Source organism: Zootermopsis nevadensis, unplaced genomic scaffold (genome assembly GCF_977971745.1).
Source record: "Zootermopsis nevadensis isolate Lab colony 2312 unplaced genomic scaffold, Znev_1.0 Znev_ptg000002l, whole genome shotgun sequence".
NCBI classification, from domain to species: domain Eukaryota; kingdom Metazoa; phylum Arthropoda; class Insecta; order Blattodea; family Termopsidae; genus Zootermopsis; species Zootermopsis nevadensis.
Genome location: NW_028259134.1, coordinates 17,156,392 through 17,181,647, shown reverse-complemented (window position 1 = coordinate 17,181,647; position 25,256 = coordinate 17,156,392). Strand labels below are relative to the sequence as shown.

General features: G+C 36.7%; 1 protein-coding gene across 4 annotated transcripts; it reads left to right on the top strand.

Annotated features, from left to right (window-relative positions):
- The first annotated feature begins 495 nt into the window (after positions 1 to 495).
- On the top strand, positions 496 to 12,407 carry LOC110831872 (glycosaminoglycan xylosylkinase). Of its 4 annotated transcripts, none has more exons than XR_015535879.1 (9): positions 507 to 782; positions 1,200 to 1,325; positions 2,169 to 2,414; positions 3,358 to 3,530; positions 4,680 to 4,876; positions 5,164 to 5,335; positions 6,764 to 6,963; positions 8,151 to 8,210; positions 9,412 to 9,432. XR_015535879.1 is itself a non-coding variant. In XM_022068317.2 (9 exons), the coding sequence occupies exons 1-9, from the start codon at positions 759 to 761 to the stop codon at positions 9,629 to 9,631; spliced, it is 1,413 nt and encodes a 470-aa protein (XP_021924009.1). In that variant the 5' UTR covers positions 508 to 758; the 3' UTR covers positions 9,632 to 12,407. The 4 variants fall into 4 exon arrangements, 3 of the variants coding, with proteins under 3 accessions (XP_087207745.1, XP_021924009.1, XP_021924010.1); XM_022068317.2 differs by having other exon boundaries at positions 508 to 782; positions 6,764 to 6,958; positions 9,412 to 12,407; XM_022068318.2 differs by having other exon boundaries at positions 512 to 647; positions 6,764 to 6,958; positions 9,412 to 12,407.
- Positions 12,408 to 25,256: the final 12,849 nt, after the last annotated feature.

Here is a 25,256-nt window from a genome sequence, read left to right as displayed (position 1 = left end):
ACATTTCAAAATTTTCTTTGTGAATTTTAATCCTGAAGGCATGAGAAGGATATGTTAGGTACACCACGCTGGTTTATATTACTAAACTAACTCCATGTAGCAGATTCTTTCATGAGAAGGTGGCAATTACTCAACTGAGAAATTCCCCGTACATCGCAGCACAGTGTAAAAAGTTTGCAGGGAAGCTTGTAACATCATGAACGTGTTTGATAAAGATTGCTTGTGTTGGTCAATGTTTGATTTTATGACAAAGAGGAATGTCACACAGTGTCAGAAACGAAACGAAATTATGGAGGAAAATTAGAAGTTCCCAGTTTTGTTCAGTATAAAGTCCTGAAACACATTAAATTTTTAAATAACGTGAGAACCAGGTTGTATTGTTGCAACTAAAAACCAAGGCCCAGCCGCGGTGAAAAACCGCCTCAGAACACAACCAAAATTACGTTGCATTTTCTCGTATTGTATTGGCGAGGGCATGAATTAATGTAAAGATAAGTGAACTGCCGCGCGCGCCATATGAGATATCCCACATACCATTGACTCGAAAACGGTAGTAGCAAAGTTGTACCATTTTGCCGTAACCTTCAAGCATGCATGTACAAGATTGCTTGCACTGCTGAAAGCCCTACTATTGCAGTCGAGAAATGGTAAATTTTAAGGAACTCACTTGAGCGCAAAATGTTACCTGAGTTCAAATGGTATTGTCTGAGTGTTATTAAAATGACTGCTTCTTAATTTTTTTTCTTCGGTGGCATTTTATGGGAATATATTGTGTAATAATGGTAATTATTAATGATGCTGAAAATAAGTCTAATAAGTGCAAAAATAATATTGTGTCTTGATCTTATTTCGCTGAAATGTACGAGCAAAGTAGGTTATCATGTGCGTTAGGATTGCATGATCTAAAATATTACGTGTGTCATGTAGCTCTTTTAGTGTCATTTACAAATTAGAAATACTTTCCTATCTATTTCATGGTATTTTTGTGTAATTATTACTGAAATCAGCTAGTTTCAGTGGCGTATATTGTGGTCATTTTAGGTTATGTTCTGACGTGTAATTATATTTATTTACTTTTTGTGAAAAATATGTGATATTAGTATTGCAGAATATAGGGTGCTGTTACAAACGCTTTATTTTTTTTGCACCATCTTTAAAGTACATAAATAACTAATTATGGACTCTGATGTTTTTTTCAGATTGTTCGTCGTACAGTTTTGTCGCTGACTGCTCTTTTTGTGCTAGTCCTAACTGCCAATGTTTACTTTGTGTATGTAATTGTAGAAGAAAGGTCTCCCAATATTGAAACAAATAATGAAGTTGTGGTAGGTACAAGTGTAGTGAAGTTCTGAGATTATATACAGGTAAAATATTATTATTCTTTCACAGTGCTATTCTCAACAGAAATATTGAGGCATATATCATAGAGTAAAGTAACCAAAAATAATTTAAGGTAATCTTACTTAAATAAGCTACACTAACAAAATAAAACCATATGTGATTATGAAGTACTAAAAGCCTGCCCCAGTAACTTTTGAGCAGTACTCAGGTTCCTGTGAATATGGAACAGACTGGTGGAATTATCAGTAAGGGAACATGTCATACAATAATACTGTGTGCTCCATTAATGTGTATTTTTGTTGTTATGCAGTCATTCTAACCATGTCTGTCTGTTCCATTTTTCAGCTCCTGAATTGTGATTTAATTTCATATTTGAAATTCTGATGTCGGTCTACGTTTGCTTATTATGATGCACATATAAATTAATTTAAAATTTTATTGGAATATCTGTTTCCTCTGCAGAAATTAGGAGCTTTGAAAAGTTTAGAGTTAATTTGTTGTGTCCATATACTTTTAAGTCTTCTTAGATTCTCTTTTTACTTTTTGAGTATATTTGTGTGCCATTTTAAAGATTCTGTCTTCTTGCAGCCTGTTTGCATGTTGTCTCAAGCTGAATTGATAATTGTTATGTTGTCATCTTCATAGTTTGCAGCCTGAATTTTATTTCTTCATCTTTGCATTCTGTCTCTTAAAGTTACATTCAGTAACAACCTAGTAAATCTTATAGAAGATGTTTCTTAAAAGAGAATTATTTGTGAATGAAAGAAATGTTATATCTCAAGTTACAGAATGCATATGTCTACTTATATTTTTATTTCTTATGACAGGTGGGCCATGAAGATAGAAATATAGTTGCTCCATCTGTTATAAACAAATTATTAAAACCAGAACAGAAAACAGTATACAGAAATGCAACCCTTAGTGCAATTCAGAAAATCAAACACATGCTGTTAAAACTCTCTTCCGAGTACTACAAGGTGTCTCTGTCTTACAAGCAGGTTCTCAATCAACTTCTTGAAGATTTAAAGCCTTCAGTTGAGATGTCAACAGAGCTGTGGGGAACAGCTCATAAGGTGCGTATGTGGGACCATTAGAAAGGGACGGGGGAGAAATCTTATTGAAAATTACTCGTGACATTTATTTATTGCTTGTCAAAATACTTTTTTGCTTTAATGCTTTTATCCTCTCCTGTTTGGCGGTTACCAAGACATGTTGAAAGCATTTGTATGATCATCTATTTGAGTGTACCAGTTTCAGTATTGGTAGTATGTTCAGAGCCTGTTGGAAACCTATCAATTATCTCTGTACATTGCCCAGTTTTGCTGAGATGGCTTGCATCTTCATGGTATAGGAACAGTCTCGTCCTCCAGCTCACTGAATTCTAATTAACATACGTAGTTAATATATGTTCCTTGAATAACTCATGACACACTTGACTGCCTAAATTATTATATACAGTGTCATTTTCCAGTCTTCAACCTATGACAGTAGCAGAAGCAGATATGTAGATTCTGTCTCCTGACAGTGTTATTAATATCAGAATTAATATTGAGGAAATAGGATACATCATGATCCAAATTCACTGATCTCATTGTTGGTCTTTATTATATATGCATGATGTTCCTTCCTACTTCAGTCCCACAAAGGGCTTATTATGATTGGCCTATTCCTGTCAACAGAGCATGATATAAACTAGCTGCTTCCCAGCCTTCTTCACTTCTTTGAAATCTGGTCATGAGTCCGAGTAGTGACTTGACACCAAGACAGACTGGCTGACTGACTGTCAGTCATAAAGTGACTTGGACTTCCTCACTTCAGCCCTGATAGAGGTAGTATGGTCCTCTGAAATGTTGGCAACGAGCACCCAAAAGCAGGTTAAGGTTTAATAACGAATTGCCATTCTTTCCAAAGTAGTTCAGTATTAATTGCTTGAGAAGGTGATAATGGTTAATATTAGACTTTGTGAGCTCCTCATTTCAATATCTTCTTTTCTGTTTGTGTTGTAATTTTTTTCAGTGGGTAGGAGCAAGAGAGATTGTTCCGAAACATGCCCCGCACCTTGGCAGTGTCCTTCGAACGCTCTGTTCCACAAAGATTATCCGAGCTGAGAATGCACAGCAACAAGGCACACAGCTGAAAATGATGCTTACATTGCTAGGAAACCAAAAGGCAGTGTTTAAGCCCCAGTGGTGAGTTGGAATAAAGTGTGCTGTTCAGAATTTGAAATTGATATTTTGAAGCTAATTAGTTGGTTTATTCATTAACTTTAAGGATTCTATGAGAGCAGGCAATGTTTTCCTAGATGAATAACTACTTAACCAGTTGACAGTTTTGGATGTCTGTAGGATATCTGACAATTCACGTGATGTTTCCTATAGATATGAAACTTAACTGAATGAGAGTTTAATTATTTTATTTGTGTACAGAGATGGAGTATGTTTACATAGAAGATACATGATAATTTTAAGGTATTTATTTTGAAATGTTATAATGTATTTTATATTTGTGCATATGTAGACATTCTTTAAATATATGACGGTCTGCTACGAAGTTCTAAGTACCTTGTAATTAGTTGTTTATTTTGCTTTTCAACTTTATTGCACAAACCTTTTCCTTGTAAAAGAATTGACCAAACTTATGGAGCGGTCTGCCGTGATCCAGTCCACGTAGTACATGAAGTTGGGTTTTATATGGTGTGTAATTTTTATGTACATGAAAAGATGACATGGCCATTCAAACTGTTTTCTTTTGAAGACTTTCTGCTTCCAGTTTTGTGCAGGGAGATCTCTGCTATATCAAGTTCTTGTGAAATTAGAGGGGATAATCAAATAGTACCAGATTCCTGAATGAATTTACTGAAGATATTTTAAAAAAAATTCTAAGTTATTATAATTGGTGGTCATATGTCCTGGGAAACTTTCACTTGTTGAATTGTTGCAGAATGGCTGAAGTTTATTTAAATCGAAATTGTAGGTTAGGAAAAACTGAATTTTTCCAATGCTGTTATAAAATAAACTCTTTCAAAATTGTCATAAATGTCCCAAGTGTTTTTGGAATTCTCTCGGAGACCTGTAGAATTTTGAGGATTTTAACTAGTATTGGATAAGTCTTATCCAAAAGGTGCAATGATAATTGGTTAAAGACAAATTATTTACCTTAAATGAGTAATTTATTCACTTGTATTGTGGCGGTGGTAGAATGGTCTTAGAGATAATTGATACCGTCTCAAGCACAGAAATAAATCTTAGGACAGCTGATCTTTAGGCGTGTTTTATAATGAAATTCATTGTTTTCCATATGTGAAATACATCTGAAATATTAAGCTTTACTGTTCATAGGTATTCACGCAATAAAGTGATTGGTGGCCCTGTGTATGCAGGCAAAGACAGGCATAATGCTGAAGTGGCAGCATTTCACTTGTCAGTACTTCTGGGATTACGAAGAAGTCCCCTGACAGTGGGTCGCAAAGTGAACTTGCGTCGAGAAGTGATGCCAGTTGCTACTAATGACCTGCTTGAAACATTCTACCAAGAAGGTGCAGTAAAACTTGTTGATTGCTTGGATGCTGTATTTGTACGCATTGGTTATTTATGGTTGTGTAAACATATCAAATAGTTCAGTTCAAAAGTTGAACTAAACTTGAAACAGACTTAACCATCCCCACTTCTCTACCTGTCACTCACCTCCCACTTTACTCTCCTACAGATATTTAACCTGCAAGTGGCCACATTGGAACACCTTCAACACATGACATGGGTTATCCCTGAAACCTAAAGTTGTTAATGAACATTATTTTAGTTTGTCCTGTTGCCTTTTACATAGGAAACAACACATGTTTCTATGGAGTGTGCTACTTCTGCGGTCCCAACCAGCCAGTATGTGCGCAGAAGGATGTAATGGAGGGTGCCCTCATCCTGTGGTTGCCACCAGAATATAAACTCAAGAAACATCGTAGCCCATGGCAGAGAACTTACAAACCACAGACAATTGCGAGGTGAGTGTTTTATTTATTACATTTTGATGTTTCTAACAAGCATAGAAATGTTCTTACTCTTGGAATTTCTTAATGTTCCAAAATATTTAAAATGTGTGCCCCTCCATATTAAAGCATTGATACTCTTTGATTTTGTCTGTTTAAAAGTACCTATGCGCAACTAAAATATACATTTAGAAATTAATCAAAACTTTTTTTTATGTATATGTCTTTTGCCTGGTAAGTAAACTGTTTGGACAACCTTTCATTGATGTAGTAACATTTTGTAAGTGACAGAATAGATACAGCATAATCATGATAGAATGAGTAGGGTTTATGATCAGAACATGCTTGTAGTGAGAAAGATCATAAGCACTGTTATTTTGTCAATGTTGCATATACGTAGGGCAATCAAAAAGTTCCCGGAATTGTGGTATAACACTGTAATGGTAGGACATGTGGCGACGCTTACCTAATCACCTTCAAAGTAGGACCCTTGCCCACACACACACTTGCTCCATCGATCCTGCCATTGTTGGAAGCACCAGCGGAAGGCTTCGTTTGGAATCTTCTGGATTTCGGCCGTCTCACTCGACACATCACTGGTTGTGCAGCAATTCCTCGCCGAGAAAAGCATTCCTGTCATCACCCAACCACCATACTCTCCGATTCTCGCTCCGAGTGACTTCTGGCTGTTCCCTACTCTGAAAATGGGCCTCAAGGGGACGCGTTTCACAACTATGGAGATCATCAAATCGAATGCGATGGCCGAACTCCGGAAGATTCCAAACGAAGCCTTCCGCCAGTGCTTCCAACAATGGCAGGGTCGATGGAGCAAGTGTGTGTGTGCACAAGGGTCCTACTTTGAAGATGATTAGGTAAGCATTGCCGTATGTCCTACCATTACAGTGCTATACCACAATTCCGGGAACTTTTTGACTGCCCCTCGTAAGTGTTTCATGGTAGACCTGAAGTTTTCAGTTCATTTCATTATTGACCTTCTTGAATGTTAATTGAACTGTCAACCTGAGTCTGTATCACTGCCAGACTTATGAACAGAATTGTCTACCGCTTCACTATCGTAATTATCGGAGTCATGTCATATTGTAGTGTATTTACGGTTCAGGACTCGGAGAAGATGAGGAAAGAAGCGGTTAATGGCTTCTTTTAAGGTAACATTGCAGTATTTGCCTGTCTGGGCTTGTAATTATGTTTTTGCTGTTTCATGTATCATATTTTTAATATAATTCATATGTGTCACATGTATACAATAAGTTTGATTATTTTATCTTTACTTGACAAAAAATTGTTATTTGTATTGAAAAATATTATACACGGTATACACAGAACATTTATATATGCAGTTCTGTGTGTGTAATGAAGGCCAACAGCTTGATCAAGGCTTTTCTATAGTTATTTTTGTTGTATGCAACGTGTACCATGTTTCAGATGGGAAGTGGATAAAAATTACTGTGAAAGAATTAAAGCCATGAAACTGTACAATCCCAGCACCGGACCTCGCCTATTGGATCTGATTGATGCAGCCATTTTTGACTTTCTTATTGACAATGGGGACCGTCATCACTACGACGTGTTTGAAAATGTGACAAACTCTATGGTCCTGTTACTGGACAATGGAAAGGGGTGAGGTCAGATATGAAATAGCTTAAACACAATAAACAGTAAACAATAATCAGTATAAATTGATACCTGTCAATGAAGTAATTGGACCAATTTTGTAAAAAAATAAATATGTTGTGACCGAGCTTAATTGAGTGTGGTCACCTTCAAAGACATATGACTTTATACATGAGTTTGATTGTCTTTGTTATCCATGGAAACATTGCTGAAAATCATTTTAGTACTGTTGTCACATTTTCAGTGATTCAAAATGAGACCATATGAAGAAGAACCTGAAATTTCACAAAAACATCAGTCTGCTTATTTTATTTTTTAACCCCATGTTTAGGACTTGCATCACAATATGGTGCCCCGTCTGAGTCTCTGCTGTGAACCTGTCATCACATTATGCATTTTGAAATGTCAGTTTGCTGTAATTTTGTAAACTGTTCTCAAAAATGGTAATGTGGTCTCTTAGTAGTTTCAGTATTTTCTGAATTGATGGCGTATAAGAACATACACATCAAAATTATACTGAAGCCAACTCAGAACAGATGGACAGAAATGACGTGTGTGTGTGTGTGTGACAAAGTAGCGGAGGAATTATTCACTGACATTAGTTCCAGTGTTGATACAAAGATCTCTCGTGATAATGACGGTGAATCTGTAGTAGCAGTGACAATAATAATATTGGTAATGTTGATAGTAGGAACAGACCTATGCTCTACACCCATATGATGAGTAACATGAGAGAAAAATGTAGGTTATGTTTTAGTAATAGTGGTAACATGATGATGTTAGTGTAAATAGTGTGAATGATTATATTACCAAACACTTTCTGGGTATTTCTGTATATTCCAGTGATATATGGGGACTATGTGAGATTTGAGGTTTTCACAGCGGTGAGTATGAAGATTTCTGTCTTCTGGGTTGTTGCGCTGTGTAGTCTGGTCAATGTTTGCGAGGTCATACTGCCTCCGTCCTAATGACGGAATATGACCTCTGAAACGTTGGTTAACATGTACCATACTACACAGCGCAACAACCCAGAAGACAGAAATCTTCATGTGGGGATTAGTTTAAGATATGATGTGCTGTTGTCTGAAGAAGTGGCTGAGAACACCAAATGTCCAGATCTCATTGTGTTGTGTAATACCTATGTTAATGGTGTGTGTAGTCTTAGAAAGATGTTAATTAATGAATTTGTAACTTTCAGTTTTGGAAATCCACACCGAGATCATCTGGACATTTTAGCTCCTCTATACCAATGCTGCATGTAAGTTTTGAGTTTTGTTCCAGAAAGTCTGTGTGGTGTCTATACTTCAGGTCCTATTACCTAAGGGTTAGTCTACAGCAGTGGTATTCAACCTGGGGTACGCGTACCCCCAGGGGTATGCGAAGACATCTTAGGGGGTACGTGAAATTTAAAAAAATATATATATATTTTATGATAAACACTGAATAATCAGTAATGTAATTTATTGAATTTATTGTAGTTGTAGATTATATACTATGTATAACTTGAATTATACACCAACAACTTTGGGGGTACAAAGTTAAAGAGAAATTATATCTGGGGATACGCAAACAAAAAGGTTGAATACCACTGGTCTAGAGATTGTGTTTAATTCTAAACAGGCTACTAATAAATAAGAATTTGGTTTCCTGGGTCATTTCATTAAGTCTGTAATGTGATAAAAATAAGTTAACTGTTTAATAATCTTTTAGTTACACAACATTCACATTCATTTGTGTACCTTATTGGATATTTATTTACTTATTTTGTTGTTCATTGCTGATATTTCTAATTTCACTTTAGCTTTTCTGTTCCTGCAATGCTCTTTGTGATGGATGGTTTGTAACTCTTGATAATTGCCATGCAGGGGGGCTGTGACTTCAACTTAATTTTTCTTGGAGGACATAATTTTTCTTTTACATATGGAAGCCAGAAAATCTATAACTTTTTAATAGATATTTGGGTGCAACTTGGTAGCATTTGGAAAACCAAACAATAAAAATGTGGGTCCATCTTCTGTGAGTCACATTGCTTAAGCTTCATTAGTATAGTGCAGCGTTTCCTAACCTACGGTATGCTTACCACTGGTGGTATGTGAACTAAGTAAGAAAATTAAAAGATATTGTTAACATAAGTAAGTTTTTCGTGAACGCATTTGGTTAGTGGTATATTTAGTGTGTTAAATTAGAATTAGTGGTATGCCAGCAATAAGGCTATAGGGCAATTTCACACATGTGAACTGTTTAAATTGAAAAATGATACACAAAGTCAGATATAATATGCGTTATATGTAGTGAAAAACAGGTGGAATAAATTTCATTGGAGCACTAAAATTTACATGTTAACACTACAAATTTTCTTCAATAATGACATTTGGAAATGTATATATTATTTCAAATACTGAGTGTGCAGTTAGAACTCGCTTCCCTTGACAATTGAGTACCAATTGTGTCATTTTCAGGATAAGAAAATCCACATGGGACAGACTACAATATTTCTCAGGTAATGCTTTGAGCACGTCGCTCGAGGCACTGCTCCAGCACAGCCATATCACACCGGTGCTGTCATCATTGCATTTTAAGGCATTAGATCGACGTCTTCTCTTCGTGTTTGCCGCTGTTGAAGTATGCTTTGAACAGCGTGGAAGAGAGAGAGTTCTGGTGTATGATGCTGTGAGGTAACGTTTGCCTCAGCATTTTTAATGTGAGAAAAATCAATCTTACTTGAATATATAGGCCTACAAGAAGGTGGGAGAATCATTTTATTTGCCAGCTTAGCCATTTGTCATGTTGTGTTTCTCGTGATGAGAATAGTCGGTGACCAATTATGAGTTCTGAAAGAAGAACTGATGATTCTATTATGATCCAGTCTTTAACCCACTGGTAGTTGCGGACATGTATCCTGTGCACTGTTACTATCTTTGTGCAAGTCAGATGAATTATTTTGCCGAGGTACAGCACGTTCCTTCTAAGGGATTTCTTCTGAAATTTTGGTCCATTGCTCAAGTGCTGCAGTGTGGGGCCTGTTCCTTGCATTGGTTTCATGACAAGTGAAACATAAAATGTGAGAAGGTTAGGTTTTTATTTTGTTGATCACAAGAAGTAGTACCCAAAGTTTTTTTGGTTGAACAGTCAAATGTTAAGTAAGGGTACCAGAGGTGAATCATTCTTCCTTCATAAAATTATAGGAAAAAAGGTTATATTTCTGGAAAATTTTGAGTAGGGTAAAACTGGATTTGGTGAAAGTGAATTTTAAATGGAATAACAAATTCTACAGTCTACTTTCGTTTAAATGCTTTTACCATTTGTATAGGGAGGTTAATGGAAATGGTAAATAATTCATTGATACATCAGCAAAAGAGTTTAAGTGAGTACAAATTGCATTTTATGTAAGCTCATTTTACAGACCATTAAAGGGTTCAAAAATGTTGTTCCAGTCTTGAAATGTTTGTGCCCCCCTAAATAAACTCAGTTTCTTAACTTTTTAATATGTACAGTGGTTGAAGATTATGTATGTTTTGAAACCTGAAACATCCACATCCAAATTCTTGAAAGGAAATGTCACTGTGGAAAATTTAGTTTCAGAACCAATGCCATAGACCATTCATCTTCTATCGTCTGTTAAAAAAAATACTGGAATTTACAGGGAAGATCTCTGTTTGGATTATGGTGTTTCAGGTTGACACTGTGTAATTGTATAGGTGGTTACTATCATTTCAGAGGAGTCACTCCAAAACATTTCTGTGCCTATGAGGCTAACTCAGAAGATATCACACTGAATTGTATATATTTGACAGAACTACAGGAGTGGTACATATCGGTAAATAAGTTGCGTGTAATTACTCATACTGAAGAATTAAGGGCTTAAAGCAGGACCACCAGACTCATAAGCTTCCATGTCAATTTTACAGTTTATTGTTATGGCTCAGGCTGTATTATCAGGGAAGAAAAAGATTTGATAGTGTTTGATATTTAAGATGTAATTTTATAATTAATTTTACTTATAATTTATTTGCATAAAATTATTGATATTGTGTCAAATGTGAAATAATTAATTTCACCCTGGCTATGATGAACTTTTAAATGTGATTATAAGTCCACAAATAATTTGGGAGCGGTTATTGACTTGCGGATTTCTTTGTAATTATTATTCGTCTGCTAATCTCTGTTACTAGACCAGTGACTGAGGTCACTGTTTCTAACAGACCTAACTCAGTAGGTGTCCCTTCCCTTTCCACCCTCTATCCGTGGTGCGAAGATGAGAAAAATGTGTCTTGCCAAACTCCCAGGAATGTTCACACATCTTGGGAAGGAAAGTGTAGACTAGGACTTTGAGCTGTGTTTCTAGTGGACACATTTGCAGTTAGCATTTTATAACATATTTTATACAGAAAATTTTCTTTTGGTGTAACATTTTTAATTATATATAATGTTAATCTTATAAATTTCATGGATAAAATTGTCTTCACCCTTCAGCATAAAGGGATGTGTTCTACGTTCCCTTTTTTTCTGTCAGGAAGGAAGAAAAACTCTTCTTATGTGCAAATATATTTTTCTTATTTATCTTGTTTTTTAGATGTATACTATATTTTTTTGCGCAAGAAAGAGGTTATATTTTAAAATGTGAAAAATTTGATTAAATTAATTATTTGAAATTACAGTATGTTATTGACAAAATACCAAAAATATGGAAGTACAAATTTTATTTGAGTCATTCTAATTGCTTTAGAGTTATAGATTTATAAATTTGATTGTTATGAAAACACATTTTTATAGATACCAATAAGTGATTCAGATGTTTAAGCAGAGCCTGTGTTAAAATATTATTCCATTGTTTTGGATGACAGTCCATTTCCTCTGTTCTGTGGTTTATATACATTTACAAAATATTTTTACTTCAGAAATAATCGTTTTAATTTAAAGTGTCAATGTGCTCTTCAAATCTTGGATTGTTGTGAGTAATTGTTAAATACATATCTTAATCATGTTACAGTCTAACTGGCCTCATTAATATGAGGGTATGTAATATGCCTGCAATTTTCTGTTATATCTTTATAATGTGGCATAAACCAAATTAAAAATAGATGAAGTACTCTTGGGCTACAAATTAAAATTACATCAGCTTTGGAATGAGCAATAAATTTCGGTAAGTCTTGTTATATTCTCTGCTTATCAGATGAAGTTTCAGTTTGTATACATTGAAATTACTCCACATTGGAGCAACACTACAAGGGCTTTTATTTCAGGAATTTCTACTGTGACATCTTTAGTTATATAAACTGTCATGACCTTTTTTAAATTCTTTACAATGTTTGTAAATTATTTTATGTGATCAAATTGTTATAGATTTTTGTACCATTCCTCTGAGAACTGTGTATTTAGTTCTGTACAAATATTGTGTGGAGATGTTATAATGATTGATCATTAAAGTGTATGAAATTAAAGAAGTTTATTTTGAGTGGGACTTCAGGTTGTCATGGCAGCAAGTATAAAGATGGTTGTCACCTGTTGCACTAGTCTTTTAGGGTCACAAGTGTACATGTCACAACCCCAAAGAACACAGTCTGAAATCACTGCCTTCAAACTGTGAATGTCATATACCTTTAAAATACAATGACTTCATGTAACTGACCACAGTCAACACTGGCCATTCTTTTAACTATTCAGTTAGAAATCTCGTAATTTCTTATTCGGTTTTACATAACGTCAGCAGTTGATATAACATAGTAAATTGATCCAAAAAGTATTATGAAACGCGCTAGGAATGCGTTCCCGTCGTAAAATTGCTAATTCCACAATCGATATGAGTGAAGTCTATTGCAGAGATCGTACATATTTCCATACCTTTGCCTTTGAATTTAGTCTCAAACCGATTAGTGAGAGTTGAAGGTCGCTTTCGGAATCGCGCTGTTCATGTAACGTTCTTTCTATTGCGTTAGATGTTTGTTCAATGTTGGCACTAAATTTTTCATTTGACTAGCAAGACAGTGGAAGATTCTGAGAGGTCTGTTAGTTACATGAATTTGTTGCTTTTTACATGGCATTTATTATTCGTACCTGAAATTAGTATAGTAACGCTCGTAACAGGTTATGTTCATTGTCACGTGGCAGGTTGCCAAACGGATTATCTAAATCATTGTGAGAAGTGGGGATTGGGTGTTTTGCTTAAAGCCATATGTTTTGTAGTACTATTTTATTTCCACGGAAATGATTTTAAGAATGTTGTCGATGTGTTATGTGTCTGCAAACGGTAGAAATAATTGTTAAATATCTTGTCTTGTAAGAACCACTCGACAGTATGGTGACCATCACCTTCATTCTTTTTCATAACTCATTTTAAAATACGAAGCAATTTGAAATGAAATGGACAACGTACACGAGTAACTTGTAGCGGTGGAAAACAGGCAGGTCCCGAACGCGAGCGTTTCTGATCGTTTACAGTTGCTTGGTGCGCGGTAGAATACAATTATGTTGGGTGTAAGCCCTTGCTATACTTAAAACAACTATCGAAGCGTGTGTTGTGAAAACGTGCGATTGCTTCATTTTTAAGTGAGTGCATGAGTGAGGTATTACAGGAAGAAGATCGAACTTTTATTCAGTGTCGTGAATATATTTAATATAAATGACAGTTATGCTGTGAACACAAACTCTTCCTGCAGCGTTCTAGCAGTCTTCAAAGGTAGGACATTAGTAAATGTAACTGAGTTTTATTTACCCACTAAGAAAATAATGCCTCTCTGCAGAGTTATGGGGCAGGTACGTATAGCAAATGAGTTAATTAAACAGCTTTCAGAGAATGTCGAATATGGATTGGTGATTGTTGAATTATGCCCATTTTTCATGAAAACCCTGTAGTTTACATAATATTGCTCTTTATATTTTGAAACGTAAGAACGTCTGAACTGTGCGGTCAGAACTATATAAAGTAAATAGAGCAAGAATTTCGTTGCAAGGATATCAGCTATATTTAATGCATATAATGTGGTTACTTAACTGATCTGCTTAAATACGTGAAACTGACACACGCATTATTCCAGTTTTAATTAATAACATATAGCTATTCCAACTTTAACTTAAAACATTATCAGTTAGAAAAGTGAAAGAACTTGACTTTGGCAGGGATTACGTTTGATAGAATGAGTTTAAAATACTAGTTAACTAACAGGACTATAGGAATAAGTAACGATGCAATATGCTACTGCTGTTTCAGATAATGAGTTTAATAGTAATTTCCCAATTTGCCTGACTTTGTTATAGCCAAACACATCATCTATGTTTTGCAGGCGGTCGACTAAATACAACATAATGTAATAATGTTATTTAACCAATAAGTATCGTCTTTACCTCAAAGTTATAAGCACGTATTTCGCTGCTATATTGTTTTTGTAATCTAAACTTTTTTGCAATCTAAACTTTTTTGCGAATATTTTTCGCAGAACTTCACATTTAATTTAACAAGTAGCGTTTGGAGTTGAAGCGTGAGTATATTTGTATGACCTGCATATGTGACGTCCTTAGTTATAAGCGTTGAGTATAAAATGGTTAAAATATGCCAAGAATGGAAATCTAAGCGCATAAAGGTGAAGACTTGTTGAACATGTGTGTAAAATAGTTGATTCCAGTTTCAGAAATGTAAAGAAACTATTTACATTGCGAGAGAAATAGGTTTTAATTTTGTAGGGTTTTGTGAATTTTGAGGCTGTGGAGACAAAGATATGTATGTGTTTGTCTATTAAAAGTGGGCCTGCTATCTTAGCAATTTCCTGGACTTAACAAAAATCTCTGGCATATAAATTAATATACAGGATCCTGGATGGAACTGAATAAGTGAGCAACTCATACAAGTCAGAAGCTCTGAGGAAAACTTTTAACTTGGTGCCCCATTTTCCTGAATAACATCCATTGACAAACTAAGCTTTATCACATGGTCGCGCGATGGATGCGTGTTCTCGTGATGTGGGCGAAGTTGCGTCAAATAGATCCAGTGTGCAGGAAATAAGCCTGCGGTGAGGCGAGGTCAAAGCGAAGACAGAATCGTTTGGAAATTATATTCATATTGTGTATCACAAAGCACAGCCAAGGGGCACGCCCAGTCTGTGACAATGCTTCTTGTAGCAGAATGATATTCTAATTACATTTGTATGTCTGTGTGCAGTGGGGTGGCTTGAGGTTATGTGCGAAATAACAACCCATTTTTGAATTTACAGCGTAGTGATGGACTGTTCGAAGAGCTTGTTACACGATGTTTATTCTGGGTATATTCCGGTGGATGTCTAATACATACTGCGTTTCGGGAGGTAGGATTACCAAGGTGATTACATGAAATATTAGAGTTCAATTTAGGAGAATGTACAAGGCATCGGATCCAGTTCAGATTTTTCCGTTGGTTTATGATTTTCTCAGTAATAACAAAGTCAGAAACTTTATGTAGGCAGTCACCGCGGTTCGGATCCCATGTTATGCTGTATATCCAATCTGCTGGAAAATTTTTTCCTTCGTCATCCAATCAGTATATTGTGTTTAAAATTAGCACATTTGCGACTGCCTGTCTCAGTTTGACAACAGTTGAAGAGATTTTGATAAATTTTAGTATGGGGGCGACTCCAACGTCGTACTTTATAATCTACCACAATCGCCGATTACAACATGGCGGATGGGCTCACGTCTGAGGTGCGGCGGCATTAGCATCATTTAATAAGCAACCCTGAAATTACGTTTGGTAAGACAGGGTGTCCCATAAGTTCGGGCGAAGGGATAACAGTTATTTGTCAAATGTGTAAAGTGTAATGAGGGAAAAGTTATTGCAGTTCATGTAGAGGTCGCGGGAATGATCTGTCAGGAACAGAAATAAGTAATGGAAGGAAGGAAGAAAGAAAGAAAGAAATGAAAGAAAACAACGCTCTGAACCCGAAGCTCATCTAACTGATATTTACCAATTAATTCCGTTCCAGAATGAAAAGTCAATATTTAAACATTGCAAATATCAGTTGGTTAATGCTGTTTAAAGACTTAATCACCGTTTAAACTCAGAAACATACGAAACACATAAATACACTGTGGGCAAAATGCAGTTACTGAATAAAGATTTCTGTCTTCTGGGTTGCGCCGTGTAGTCTGGTAGATGTTAACCAACGTTTCAGAGGTCATACTGCCTCCGTCATCAGGGCGATGAAGATTTCTGTCTTCTGGGTTGTTGCGCTGTGTAGTCTGGTAGATGTTTACCAACGTTTCGGAGGTCATACTGCCTCCATCATCAGGGCGATGAGGTTTTCACAGCGGTGAGTATGAAGATTTCTATCTTCTGGGTTGTTGCGCCGTGTAGTCTGGTATATGTTAACCAACGTTTCAGAGGTCATACTGCCTCCGTCATCAGGGCGATGAAGATTTCTGTCTTCTGTGTTGTTGCGCTGTGTAGTCTGGTCGATGTTAACCAACGTTTCAGAGGTCATACTGCCTCCATCATCAGGGCGATGAGGTTTTCACAGCGGTGAGTATGAAGATTTCTGTCTTCTGGGTTGTTGCGCTGTGTAGTCTGGTAGATGTTTACCAACGTTTCGAAGGTCATACTGCCTCCGTCATTAAGGCGATGAATGAGCCAGTTGAGTGGAGAGTCATTCATAGCCCTGATGACAGAGGCAGTATGACCTCCGAAACGTTGGTAAACATCTACCATGCCGAGATGCAGAACAGCGACGACACTCTTGATGACAGCAACCGTAGCTGCACTGTATCTTGGCATGGAACCTGTAGATTAAAACGTGCAAATATTTGTCGTCTTCTCGCCCTACTTAGCATAGGAATGAGTTCGCTCCACCAAATTAAACTCCAACTATTTGTAATATTCCGTGAAGAAGAAAGATGGTCCCAAGGTATGTCACGCTTCATTCTCTAGGAATTTTATAACTTAGAGTCAGGTTCTCCGATATTTCCTAGTTAATTACCATTAAATTTTGACAGTGCCGAATACTGGTCTGGAGGTTTCGTCGTGCGGAAATGCAGTATTATTAAATCCCTCAACAATATACAAATAATAATATACAGCTGTTGTGTTACGGGTCTACAGTAAAGCATTACTTTTGTATTTATATAATTTTAATGGCCTGGTGGTCAGTTACTGTGGCGAGATCGGAGAAGTCCCTGTTGATATTTGAATGTGAACTATTTATGTGGGGTCACATGCTGTTTTCCTGACACATCCTGATAGCTGTGGATAGTTTCTTTGCGTTTTGAACCCTCTTCTAATATCCAAAATGAGACAGACTCACAGTTGGGATCTACGTATTTTCTTTCTGTCTTCGCCAATTGACAATGGACCGTTTAGTTTATTATTTTCTTATCGCTCCATCTGTGAACACTAAAACATTAACGTATAATACCGTTTTTGTAAATGCCACTATCTCCATCCAAGTTAGTACGTCAGGGTGGTAAAGTCATTAAATGTAATATTATTCTTATGTTTCCATGGTGTGAATGTAAAATTATGGGATTCTAGAAAAATCCGACGATATGTCGTCCGTCACACTGTATCCACTTAACGTTTCGTCGGCGATATTTCGGTAATAGCGAAAATGTTAATTTTTGAAATGAGCGTACACATTTATTCGCTCTTTTCTTCTTTATTTCCTTTATTTCGAATTTATTTGTGCCCTTTTTCCTTTCGTCCATGCGTTCTAACTACGCCCCTTCTTTTCTCTCTTCGGGTCTTGCGTTATTACCGTACGGGTTATAAGCTCCAGGAACGCCGTCGCACCAGATTGTAAATCGCTGCTGTGTCTTGTTGGTGTTACCAGGACCCGTCCTCTCTCACTCCCAATCCCAGCTGTTTCAGGAATGTGCTCAGTACAGGCACAGCTATGGAGGATGCTGTAGAATGACTTGTATTGAGGAGTGTGCTTCATATGGGTCCGTTGTTTGCACAACTTTCATATTGACTTCACTTGGTGATACGATATTTTTCTAGGCAAAAAATGAATGAATATTATTACAAGTTGTACATAAAAGTAAATACAAAAACAAATAAATTAGTTGGCACTGGATAAGTAAATAGGTATCGGAAAATAAACTAATCAAGAGAAGTAATTAAATAGGATTTGAGGTTTTAACGGAGGTGAGATTGAAGATGGCTGTCTTCTGGGTTGTTGCGTCGTGTAGTCTGGTAAAATATGATGTTTGTGCCCTGAAGATGTGTTAACATCGAAATGTGTAGTCATTTGTTAATATAGCAACAGATATATTGTATCGAATGTTATAATTCGTGCAGTTTATTCTTATTAAACCATGTACTTAATACGGATCACGCAGTGTAGGATAATCAAGGGAAACGTCACTCGAGGTTCGTGCTGGACCTACCGCTGCATCTTCCATGCAGCTCGTTGTCACTTGAGTTATGTGGCTTGATATACAAGCACGGTTTATTTCGCTGCGTTCCTCCTGTTGCCCACATCCTTGTCCATCGCCGCCCTTATCGGAATCTACGCCCTTATGCAACTGCCAAGGAGGAGTGTGGGGGGGGGGGGTTCCCTGAGACGTCGTGACCATGGTGAAGGAATCTTGCTTAACGCAGTTTGATCAGAAATCCCTATAAGCAAAGATATTGGTGAAGTAGTAAGTTTGAGGGTATTACTCAACCTGAAAATTGTGTGAAGATGGCTGTCTACTGGTTAATTGCGCCGTGTAGTCTGGCAGAAGTTTGCCCACGTGTCAGAGGTGCATGATGCCTCCGTCATCAGCGCCATCAACGCAGACGTGGAGTATGTAGTGGAATCGAAAAGCAGTTTGAAGAGCGTTCGTTTTAACTGACAATCTTTTATCAACTTTTCTTGTTCATATGCTGTCAAACGTAATTCTAACTTTGACGCTTTAAGATTTTATTTTACAAAACTTTGAAAACAATCCTGAAACATTCTAATTAGCCAATTTTTGTTTCCTGATAACAGACACGCAGAATTTAAGAGAACTCATCGTGTTTAATCCAGCAAAGCGAAAGATTATTTATGATTAGAAATTTGTTTGTGGACTACCCCATATTTATCGTGTGTATCGTCCATGGACCAGAATAAAAAAAGTCACTAAAGCTTCCCTTGTCTGTAGTGCCGCTCAGTGGCAGTAACGGGAACTAGACTAATCGAATTCGTGGATGATTTATTCTCAATTCGTCTCCCCCTCATTCCCCATATTGCAATTATTTCACGTGGTTAATTCGCGCATGTAGTGGGGAACACCGGTTTTCCTCCCTTGTCCCCACCCCGTGGTCGCTGCAACAGTGCGATCAGGTGTTATTTGAGCAACAGTAGCTGTGAGGGGGAGGGTATTCCCGTAGAACATGCAGGAAATGATGAAACTCATCAACCAAATGCAATTGAATGTTGTGGGGTGGGAAAATAATTAGAAGGAAGGGGGTAGGTGAGCCAAAATTAGGAACAGAATAGTGAATGTAATTTTCCAGTGTACGTTGCGTTCATACTCGAGCTTGAGAAACTGACGTTTTGTCACCAGCTGTCCATGCTTGAGGTTTAAGGCAACTCCGCTCATCTGTTCCTGAGCCCGTGGTAAAACGCTGAACTAAATTTGAGGCAAATTTTATTTTTGTGTCTTAGGAACATGCCATAACTAAATTTGCGAACTTAGAATTAAGGATCAAGGAATTCTTATTCACAGCAGTGAGTGAAAAATCACGGTAATATTTATATTACATCCCCTCTATCCTCGGGAGACAATCCACTGTTAACATCAGATAAGGGTGTAAGAAAGAAATACTGACATTTCATTAGTCAGTTTTCTGAGATATTTCGAGTGTGTTTCTTACATATGAACATCTGTAGTTAAAATACATCTAAATCGTTCAACAGTTCGTAAGGTTACAGAATTTACCATCGATTGGTGGAAAAAAAGCAGTTGTCTAGGGTTTTTGTTAACTAATTCACGAAAACCATTGAGCAGAGTTCTTCTTGAGAAGCTCGTAGTCACGTAGCAAGTCAAAAAATTTCCAGCTTGTTGTGATGGGCTTACCAAAAGAATTATTTCTGTGTCCGCGCAGATCCACCACTTGTTCTTATCCTGAACCAGATGAATCTAATCCAGTCATATCCCACTTCCTCAGTATGCCATTTGATGTTATCGTTATCCTGCCGTCTAATTCTAGTTCTATTAATCTGTCTTCTACTTTCGCGTTTTCCGACTACATTGTAAATGTATTTGTTATCTCTGCTATGCGGTCTTCAGAATCTGCCCATGGTATCCTTCATTTGATCGCCCTAACAATATTTGGCGTGAGTGCAAATTATGAAATAACCTATTTTGCAGTTTTGTTTTGCCTCCTGTCACTGACTCTTTGTTGTCAGAAACTCTCAGTCTGTGCTCCTGCTTCAGGAAGAGAAAGCCCGGGGAATTAGTTGAATGTAAAAACTTTCAGAATTTTACTGTATTTCAGAACTTCCTCCCTTTCATAAATCTGTGCTAAAATTTTATTCCAGGACATACCCGTCACTTTCTAGTGCTGAATTGCGCGAATAGATAAGTCAACCTCACCCTTATTCCCATCAATATTTAAAGCAGGGTTTGATCCGTCAATGTCGTGCATGCATATTAACATCGAAAATCAAATTTACTTTTCCTCTTTCTTGAGGCCTTATTTAGGCTGAAGGATTGTTACTTATAGAGAGGAATTGATCATTTGGAGCTGCCTCATATTGTTTTCTCACATACTTTTAAGTCAGGGCATTAGTCCGAACATTTCAGGAATAAAGGGCCCATGTGTAGGGTTGCCGTAAGCGTTGTTATGAACAAGACGCAAGTGTCCACAAATAGTTCGCAAACAGTTCTGCACAATTCCAACCAATTTATAACCCCCATAAATCAGCAAACTTTAGGTGCAACTACTGTTTCTAATAATGTTATGCGTCCCTGCATTACAGACATGTCGGAGAAGTTGCCGCTCTATCAGCAACTTTGTTCAGGAAAGACGCCGGCTAATAAAGACTTATATTATTAAACTGTACTAACTGTTGGTGTATTTTGAAGATGGAACAAGCAAGTTGTCCAATCCATGGAATGAAGAAAAATAATTAACTGTTGAAGTTACATAGCTTCCATGGTGTTGATCGTGAATGAATAATAAAATATTTGGTAGAGGAAACGGTTAAGAATGAGGAAAATGACCCCCTTTTCATTGTTCGAATGTTTGTACTGACTGCTCGATTGCTGTCAGATATATATGTGATAGGTCTGTACCTCAGAAAATGAACAATATCCAGCATAATAGTCCTTTAATTGTAGCGTCACAAAATCAAAAACGGGTGGTCTAGTCTGCACCTAAATTCCATGATATCCGAAAGGAAAACGAACGACTATGAAGGGAATTGTGGAATAATAATGTGTCCTTGCGAACACAGTAATGAATCTTCGTGATTCACAAAAAAGGCGAATTTCTTAATTTCTTGATAACTGAGTGAGTTTTTGTTTTGATTTTGTTTTGTAGATTTAACTGGTTCTCGTAGTGATATTGTGAATTCGCTAATTAATATTCTTGAGACAGTCTAACATTCGATAAGTCCATATAAAACAGTCTCATGATCAGAGAAATATATACACAACTTTACGATATTAAAACAAATACGTCCTACATACGAGCACATAAATAAAGTAAACATGTAAATAAATATATGAACACGATATATGAACATGTATGTAAACTAACAATAAACATGCAAAAAGCGTACAGAAGGTAAATAAGCAACTTTGAGTCCATACTCTTGAACACCCCTCGTTTGAGTTAAACCAGACGGGGTGGGGGATCCCCTCGTGTAAACAATGTGAAGTAGGCAAGGTAGAGTTCTAAAATTAAGATTGCACATAGCGCGAGAGACAATTGCAGCTTTCGTAACTGACGAATATTAAATTCCAAGCGATACTACAATGAACATGGCGCTGCAATGGATGTTCTACCTCCCCAGTTTGTTTTCTGGCCTTGTCTTTCCGGTATTAATTAGCAGCATAGTCGCTGCCATCAGAAATAGACTACAGTCCCACCTTTTAGAGAGCATCTGTCTACTCGATTTCTGTCTTCCCTTCTTTCTTGTCCAGTGTGATCTATCCTGCCGTTGACTTGCTTAATTAATATATTATTGACTTTTCCTTGTTTTTATACTTCTAATTCCATCATATGTTTAATTTTATTTTATCTTTTTCGAATTTACTAATCTCATTTTATTCCATATTAACATTTTTATTCTCGTGTCGCTCTGTTGCTCAAACAGAAGTTGTAATATGTACTCCGATAGACTGTACGTATTTTCCAAATGCGGGTTTTCTATTTTACATATTTCATTACCGATAATGTTTATTTACATTGCGTAGTCACGTTTTCAGAATGTGTTTAACATGTAAGTTGTAGATCGTTGTTTAGAAAACTAGTAAAATTGTAATTGTTTCGTGTGAAGTAGGAAGGGCTATGATGTACAGATACAAACCGAATTTAAGTTCTCCTAACTACTCTGGAGTAAGTCGCTAGTACAAAATTTTATAGAAATCCGTTCGGTAGTTTCGGAGTTGAAATAAACAGTCACACGAGCACGACTTATAGATAAAATGTGACATTCAAATTGAGTCCTGGAGTATCTGGGATGATAATATTAAAAAGGATCATAAATAAATAAATAATGTATGAGAATGTGGACTTTTGAGATTGTAATGAACCTTTAGGATTTAAAAAATGTTGGAAATATATTTATTAGCTGAGCTGTTCTTATCTTCTCCAGAAGGATTTTGTTCTGTTGAATTCAAATCGGGAATAAAACACTTTAATTTGATTTTCTTCAAAAAATTATTCAATGGTTAATCAACGACCGCCTATTGAAGAATTGGTTAATAATTGATTATTGAACTCATCAACAACGCTCAGCATTTTTTAACGAAGGTGTGGCAGGAAACTGATTGTCATTTCCCGCTGTATACTACTCCAAAACATGTCGTTTCGGAAATAGAAAGAACCAAATTTTAAACGCCGTGAATTTTTATTTCATAGACAAAGGAAAATGTCCATCAGGGTTCATTAATTTATTCAACGACGCTTCTCAACTGCAGAGATTATATAACGTCTTACAATATAGTGTAAAGATGATTATGAATGTCCATTAGATAAGGATTTGAAAGGAGGTTGTCGTGGCATATTTAAAGTTCTACTGAATTTTGCTGATGGTACTAATGAAAACTACAAGCAACTTCAATTATGATGGTGATAACTGCTGGGATCTGATTGAAGAATTAATCCGTAAATCCTGATGTGCACCCCACGAATGGATCTTATAAGGTATATATAGGTGGCTAGTCCTTATTATGGATATATTATGGATGGATTATGCATTCTCACATTCAAAATTACAATTTAATTTCTCCAACTCGCTGATGCTGCAATATATACGATCCTTCGCATTCAGCATCTCCGGGAGTCGGGTACAGTAAGTAATTAAAACCCGGCTGGGGTAGGTATCTCATCATCCCAGGCGCTTTAAACCGTGTCAACTTTTACACCGTAGCATCTACTCGTCTTGTCTCATATATTATATGTTCCACTTAGCCGGAAAATTCAGGGGCGTACAATGGGCGATTTGTTATGCCAAATGGCAGATTAGTTTACCCGTAATTCCTTTGATTTCTTTAGTGTATTTTATTTGTTTATTTCCTTTATTTCCACCTGTGTTTCTTCTTTTCGTTTTCTGTCCTCTTTATTTTTAATTTCTGTCTGCTTCCTTTATATATTTTTAACTCTTATCTTTCCAATTTAAATATATCATTCAAGTCCGGAAACTGTTTGACTGTTTGACTGTTCTGTGAGATATTTGATTTGACGGTCTTTGATATTTACCGCGGGGTCAGTAAATAAACTGAGAAATAATGTGAGGTTGGGTGATGGCGGTATGTACAATCCCGGACGAAGAGAGGGGGCATTATGTAGTAGCACGTGTATGTGAAAGCCCTGTTCATAAATCGTTGCGCACAAATGCTGCTGCTTTTTTACTGCAAGCTTCATATGTTATTAAAATAAACACATACGGTAGACACGATTTTACACGGTCTCACCGCACAATATCAATTTACTTATTTTTTATTTACGCTGTCAGTAGTCACGAGTTCGTAGCGTCGAATAATAGGAAGGAAAGCCGCGAGTAGCCTTAGTCGGGGTATCCATTCTCTGGGCCAAGATTTGAGTTCGGAGTCCGCAGTTTCATTTGTTGGTTCAAGCTGTTCACCTGCATTGTGTCGTGGTCACGTGGTCAACGATCCAGCTTCGTCTTCGACAAGTCCCAGGTTGTAATTTTTGCCCGAGAACATACTATCGTGACAGTTTTTCGTGGTTTCTTGGTTTCCTTTAGTCACTCCAGAGAAATAATATAATTCTCTTAAATAAGCCACGAATTATTGCATTACATCTTTTGAAATTCATAATTTATTCATACCATTTCAGGTTGTATAGGCTTGAATTTAACCGGGGAAGTATCGTTAAATAATCAAGGGATTAATAGTCAATTGAGTGGTTATTTTGATTTAAATGAGGGGACGGTTGTATATAGTTGGTAACTTAGTGACAGTAGCATTTGTTTGTACCATGTGTGTTAATTTTCAACAAGGTCGAACGACGCTGATTTAGTTGGTTAACTTCATCTTCCTCTCAATGTTCGCAGTCGTTCTTATAAATTGCCGTTTTTATTATAATTATACTCATCATTTTCTACATAGTGGCCTGAGAGATTCCCATAACCCTTATTTCCACACTACTCCTCCTCGTCTAAAACTTGTTGAACATTTTCGGTCTCAGTTGTCCAATAGCCTCTTCAAATGTTGCAATTGGTCTTCACACTCCACTTGATGTGTACTTACCAGAAATCTTGAAAGTCTGTTTCTCTGTATTCTGTTAGCATGCAATCCATTTCTTCCTTAAGGTTTTTCCATGCGGATTGTGCGGTGCGACCACGAAAGACACAAATTAGTTCCTGAAAACTGTTACAGGTTTAACTTGCATACAACTGACTGCTGCCCCATATTCACTACTGTATTAGGCCCCTCAGAGACCGCAGTTTCACAAAGACATAGTCTCACTACACCATAAAAATAAAGAAAAGTCTTAAAAGCAGGGCTGTGGAGTCTGTACTAAAATCTCCGACTCCGACCCCGACTCCTTCATAAAAGCTCAGTGTTTATTAATAAGGGTAAACCTAATAAAATGGTAAATGGCACCATAAGAGATTTCATCACCACCACGTGAATCATAAGCCTACTTTTAGAATTTTAACCTATATTTAAATATACGTCT

What these genes read in the sequence shown, in the direction of transcription:
- LOC110831872 (XM_022068317.2), top strand. Translation starts at nt 759, where the DNA reads ATGGGAATATATTGTGTAATAATG. An exon ending in TGTGGGGAACAGCTCATAAG is followed by an intron (nt 2,415 to 3,357) that starts GTGCGTATGTGG and finishes AATTTTTTTCAG; the next exon opens with TGGGTAGGAGCAAGAGAGAT. An exon ending in CCTCTATACCAATGCTGCAT is followed by an intron (nt 8,211 to 9,411) that starts GTAAGTTTTGAG and finishes TGTCATTTTCAG; the next exon opens with GATAAGAAAATCCACATGGG.